This window comes from Galeopterus variegatus, unplaced genomic scaffold, assembly GCF_000696425.1.
Source record: "Galeopterus variegatus unplaced genomic scaffold, G_variegatus-3.0.2 Scaffold2977, whole genome shotgun sequence".
Lineage (NCBI taxonomy): Eukaryota > Metazoa > Chordata > Mammalia > Dermoptera > Cynocephalidae > Galeopterus > Galeopterus variegatus.
The window spans coordinates 392290-398748 of NW_007729088.1; the positions used below are offsets into that span (position 1 = coordinate 392290).

Here is a 6459-nt window from a genome sequence, read left to right on the forward strand (position 1 = left end):
CGGGAGCGCCGCCACGCTCCCAAGCGGCGCACTGTAGCAGTGCGCCACTGGGCCGGCCCCCTCCTGTATCATTTTGAAGTAAACCCCAGGTACATATCATTTCATCCATAAGTCAGGGGCATATTCTTAAGTAGCAGGGGCCACAGCACTCTAGAGATGAGATGTGCTGGAGCCCACCTGAAGACCTTTGAGACAGGCCATGAAGTGGTCTCTTTGCATGTGGAGATCCTGGGAATGGACTCTTCGGAATGAGAGCCAACACACACAAGTCTGGTGTAACAATAGTGCCTTGGGGTTAGAGACGGTGACTCCATACTGTATCCAGTGCTGAAGTACAGCTTGCCTAGAGTCACAATGATCGCAGGAGAAGGGGCTAGGAATAGAAATAGCTGGATGCACTTGGCATACTGCTTTGTAGCGTCTGTATCAGATCAGGGTAAGAATGAGGGATGCTGTTCCTTTGCAGCCATTGCTGATGCACTTTCAGGTATGGACAGACCATAGGATTGGGCCAAGAGAAGCCCTTGCACATTAATGGCAGCCCATGGCTCTTGTGCCTTCAGCCAGTCCTCTGGCAGCAGGAATGCTGGGGCTGAAACTGGAAGGGATGAGTACAGAGCTGTTGTATGGATATGATATCAAGGGCACTGTTTTTCTGAACATGCAGGAGCTCCTCCCACTCCCCATCCTTGGGAATTTCCAGAGTTGGGTGACTTTGAGGTGAGCTGGAGCTCCAGGTGGGGAGAAAGCCAGAGGAAACATTTTGTTTCATTTAAAATGATCCTATCATTCCTTGCCATGTTGGTATGATTTGAAATCACTGCTTACGTTTAATAACCTTTTCCACGGTCATCTCAGTATGCTGTGCCCTCCCAGAGGCCTGGCATATTTCGAGACATAGCAGAGATGGATTGTTTAAACCTGGGCTCCAGGAAGACAATCACTTAACAGATGGGTGGGAAAATGATAGCACTGATGCTGCTATGCTGAGCTGCAGTGTTTATTGTACTGGTGAATTCTGACTTTTTAAGAAAGCACTTTTATTGCTACTTATTTTCTCAATCTTGAGAAGGTTTTAGTGAAGATTTAGATTTAGTAAACAAAATTTAGTAAAAATTATAAAATCTTGAAAGTTCCATCAAAGGATTATAAAGACCATAATCCACATGGGATGAGCCTAGATGTTCAAAAGTTAAAATGCTAAATTACATTATTTAAAATTATTTTTCTCTTTTTAACCTTAGCTTAATGTTTTAGAGTGATTATCTGAGACAAGTTGAGCCGAATAGAATTTCTGTACAGTCCTAAATACCTTGTTTTCTCAGTGGAGCAACATGGCAGCAGGTGACCTGTGCGAGGCTGAGCGATGATCATTGCACCTGAATTCCTTTCTTCCTTTTCTGTCTACATCCCTCCCGATTTTCTGCCAAGTGCATCGAGCTTTGTATGGGACCGTCAGCCCCCTCACCAGGTCCATATCCTTACTGTCACTGGCCACTCACCTTTTATACTACTGAAAGCATGTTAGAGTGACTGTCCATTCACTAGCTTTCACCTGGGAAGCCAGTGTTCAAGGGAACAGATCACTCCGGGCATGAGGAATAGGATAGAAAGCATTTCATCTCAGTGGGTTGCCGATTTGAATCTGGCACAAGGCAGCAGTGACTGAAACTCAGCACTGCATGGCAGGAAGAGATGCCATCTCTCCCACCCCAGGGCCCTCATAGTGTCTGCCTGGTTTGGATGATAGTTTTCCCTGTCATTTGTATTGACAGCCCACTCCATAGCAGGTCATAAGAAAGGACCTAGAAAATGTACATGATTTTCATCACACATTATAGAAGTAGGCCCTGAAGATTCACAATGATATCTCCATGGTCAACCAGTATAAATTCACGGAAGAGAGAGAAGGCTTTTTTCTGACCGAGACCATAATCCACATGATGGACCTGAAAGATTCTTATCTTAGCTTGAATGAGCCGTCTTGGCCTGTGCATTTACATTCTGAGAGATATTCTCATGGAAATTTTCTATTAAATGAATCATCATGGCCCACCTGCCATGAGTACTATGATCAGGGAAATACTGAAAATTTGGCTGAAGCAATTAAATGGCCATATTAATTAAAGACTGTGCAGCAAGGTGCCCTACACTTACTTTGGGGGTGGGCCTCTGTGTGAGTCTGTTTTCTTTCCTTCCTGTCCCCAACAGGGATTCAGAGATGACTGTGGCACTGTCTCTGCCCTCAGGAGCTTCCAGTCAAGTCTTGGTATTAACTGGAGGTGGAGGACAGCTCGTGCTGCCCCCCAGTAGCCCAGGAGAGCCCAGACTCAGGAGAGATAGCCGCACTGGGGTTACACCTGTTTCCGCAGAATCCCTGGGGAGGGAATGTGTGGTGTGCCTGGCACAGCTTCCTTTCCAAGAGCGGAAGTTTAAATAAGTATTATTTGCCATATTCAACTCCAGAAAATCTGCTTCAATATCAGTAGACGCCCCCCACTATCCACCTCGGTCACTTTCAGTTCTTCATCAAGGTCTAGGGTGTTTGTAGCATTATAGTATGAACTCAGCTCTCTCTCTCTTTAAACATTTTTTGGGACCAAATCAACCCATCCTCTTTCCTGAGGAATCACACTTTCAGAGTGACCAATGGCTGTTTTTTTTGTTTTGTTTTGTTTTGTTTTTTCCAGTTGTTAGTGATGGTCTGTTTAAATCTCAGCTAATGAATTCTTTGGAGGCCTCCATTTGGATGCTGTGCATTTGGGTTTTTTCACATTTTCCGTTTTGTTTTGTTTTGTTTTTTCCAGTTGTTAGTGATGGTCTGTTTAAATCTCAACTAATGAATTCTTTGGAGGCCTCCATTTGGATGCTGTGCATTTGGGTTTTTTCACATTTTCCCTTTGTCCTTCTACAAAGAAAAGTGACAGTTTACTTAACCCCCCCTCAGAGCTAAGTACGGGCCTGCTTTTTCCTGGTATGTGATCTCTCAGGAAGATGTCACTCACTGGCATTCAGTCACCCTTTGAATTGCCCCGTTTCATCTTGGCTGTTCTTCCCCAGTCCAGCTATAATTACCATCTGATGGACTGTTACTGGATACTGTTTCACTTGTGCATCTGCTGCCCTAAGAAATTGCATTATTCTCCCAGCACCTGCTAGACTTTCCCCAGCTTAATTGTTTCCCAGCCCCTTCCTCAAACTTGGTAACTTTCACTGCTGGTGGTTAGACTTCCCTTGGTTGTGTTTGTGGTTGGGGTATGTGGTGCGTTTTTAAAATCAGCTCTTAGCATCTACTTGGCAGAGGTTTTTAAAAATGCAAACATGTTTTTCAGCATCAGTATGTACACTGATCATTATTGTAATGTGGCCACGGTAATATTTTCTTGAAATGAAATTAACTCACATTACATCACAGCTATGAGTCAAGTTAGCTTTTTCAAGCCACTTCTTAGTCATTCCCTATGTGTTTATGCTACCTATAGGAAATGCATTTCCTTCTATTTATAGTGATTTTCTTTTCTCTGTGATTCTTAAAATAATTTAAATAAATTTCTTCATAGGCTCCTTTTTTCTTCAAACAATACAAGTTCTGTGGTCTTTTGCTCCAATTCTATGAACACTATCTAGTTTAATATAATACGTAGTATATATGTGTACATATATATGACTTATAAACAAGTGGTTTATTCTCATTACTATCATAATTCTTCCCTCTTAGGGAGTTTACAAAGTAACAAAAACAACTATTACTACTGCTATTACTAACTCATTGTGAGCTCTTGCTAAGGGCTTCCCATGCATTATCTCATTTAATCCTCACATCAGCACTTGTAATCAGTTACTGCTACCACCGTCCTCAATGTACCTAAAGAAAACAGGTTCTCAGGGAGGGTAAATGGCTTGTCCAAAGGCTGGTTCACTGACACAGCTTCAAACCCAGGCAGTTGGTTGCCCAAGCTCCTACCTCTAACCACTACATATGTACTTTGTCCTCTAAAAAGCTAATGTATTGATATCATAACTCATTATAGGAAAAGCAAACCACAGAAAAGGAAGATGGCTTGACACAGACCTTTTGGAATCTCCCAGCTCTATGGCACCAGCTATTAACTAAAGGTGACCCACAAATAATTGGCTTTCCCCAAGTGTAGTTTGGATTTTCCTTTTGGCTGAGCTGTCCACTCTTGGGTTTGATCCGGTACTAGCCTGACCCTGGTTGGGCTCAGCTGGGGAGAAGCAGACTTATGGGTCCAGGTTGGTGTGCCGGGTCAGTTTTTGGGCCCCAGCTGCTCCAGGCTGTCTGCATTTCTCTTTCTGTTGTGTCAGCTTGCTGTTACAAACCTTTAGAAATTATGGTGGCAGCTTCTGGGAAAGGAAGAAAATGATCATGATCCCATATGGAGGTTACATTAGAAATTCCTCAAGATTCAATTCCAAGTTATATGTGGCTTCACAGTGTTCTTAGAAAGTGCTCAAGTAAATGCCCATCAGGTGAGTATGGAAAGATTATTTGGGGGGTGGGAGTGGAGAGGACGTGAGTTAGTGGCATGATCCCCAAGCCCTGGAAATTGCTTAGAAATTGGGCTGTGATGGGAAGATGGCAAAATGAGGCCTTTAGGGTGTGATAAGAGAAGAAATTGTGAAAAGTAACCTTGTAACGTCTCAGTATTGTCACACATCAATCCTACATCTTATCCTCATTTTCTACAATAGATATTATAGGATAATCTCTTTCTCCTCACCCCCCCCCCACAGCTTTATTACAATATAAATCATCTAGATACCATACAATTCACCCATTTAAATTGTACAATTCAGTGGGTTTTTGTATTTTCACAGGGTTGTGCAGCCATCACCACTAGCTAATTTTAGGACATTTTTGCCACTCAAAATAGAAACCTGTGCCCATTTAGCAGTCACTCCCTATCTCTAAGTCTCCTCCAACCCTAGACAACCACAAATCTACTTTCTGTCTCTCTGAATTTACCTATTCTGGCCATTTCATATAAGTGGAATCATACAACATGTGGTAGTTTGTGACTGGCTTCTTTCACTTAGCATATTTTCAAGGCCCACCCACGTTGCAGCATGTATCTGTATTTCATTCCTTTTTATTGCTGATAATTCTGTTGTATTGGATAATACTACCTTTTATTTATCCATTCATCAGTTGATGGGCATTTGAGTTATTTTCCCTAGTTGGCTATTATGAATAATGTTGCTATGAAAATTTGCATACAGGCCTTTTGTGTGAATATATGTTTTCATTCTTTGGGGGTGTTTATACCTAGGAGTGGAATTGCTGGGGCATATGGTAACTCTATGTTTAATATTTCAAGGAACTGCTAAACTGTCTACCAAAGTGGCTGCACCATCTTACATTCGCTCATTGTTAGATCAGATCCAGCATGCCGGCCAGCCGATGGTAACGTGCTGGTCACCTCAAAGTCATTGAAGGGTCAGTGTGACTAATTTTCCTTTCGGTTTCAGGAGTAGAGCTTTCCATCACTCTGAGATGGCTTTATACATGTTTTTGAGACTATACTGCTAATACAAGCTTGGATTCTTTTGAAAGCAGAGATTTTTCTGAAATAAAATCTCTCCTGCTCTTATCTTCCCTGCTTCCCCACTCTGATTCAGCAGCCTCTTCTGGTCCTGCTTGGACATTTAGGAGAGCTCAGGCAGCAAAGAAAATGCCCAATCAAACACAGGAGTCAAATGAGGACTTCCTGTTTTTTTAAGCCACCATCATGTCTTTTGTTTCAGTTCACCTTTTAATATGTTATTGCTCTTAAAAAGAGCCACCATGACCCCCAACAGGGAAAAAAAAAAAATCCCGAGGCTTTCCTGGATGCTGATTGGGTTCTTGCCACAACCCACAGGAGGGGGGAAAATGCATTCTGTTCCCTGCAGAGCCAGGGTAATAAATACCACGAGGTCCAGGAGTGCCGCAGGGTACATCAGCTGCCTGCCACGGAGCTCTGGAAGGCCTGCAGCCCAGCAGGGCTCCTGGGTGGACCTGAGCTCCTGGAGCAGGAGCAGAGCCAGGGTAATAAATACCACGAGGTCCAGGAGTGCCGCAGGGTACATCAGCTGCCTGCCACAGAGCTCTGGAAGGCCTGCAGCCCAGCAGGGCTCCTGGGTGGACCTGAGCTCCTGGAGCAGGAACTGGCCTTCACAGCTAAGTAGCTTCTTCTGATCCACCTTCAGGGAGGAGAGGAATGGCAGCACCTCCAGGAGCTGCTTTGTGTATTTTGCAGTAGCTGGGGATATACAATGACAAAGGGGACAACTAGAGCTGCAGATGCTGACATCTCTTCCCCTCGATTAAAAATAAATGTCATTACAGAAGTAGTACATATTTATGGTAGAAATTTTAAGATAAAATAATAGAGAAAATCAGCAAAACCTGGAATCTTTCTATCTATACATTAGCTTTGTTAATGTTTTGGTGTTTTT

General features: G+C 43.2%; 1 protein-coding gene across 1 annotated transcript in view; it reads left to right on the forward strand.

Moving 5' to 3' along the window:
* LOC103599469 overlaps positions 1-6189 on the forward strand; it is a 31999-nt gene extending 25810 nt beyond the window's left edge. The window contains exon 5 of the mRNA XM_008583608.1: positions 5914-6189. Within this exon, the coding sequence (XP_008581830.1) occupies positions 5914-6189 (276 nt within the window). The remainder of the gene's footprint in view (positions 1-5913) is intronic.
* Positions 6190-6459: the final 270 nt, after the last annotated feature.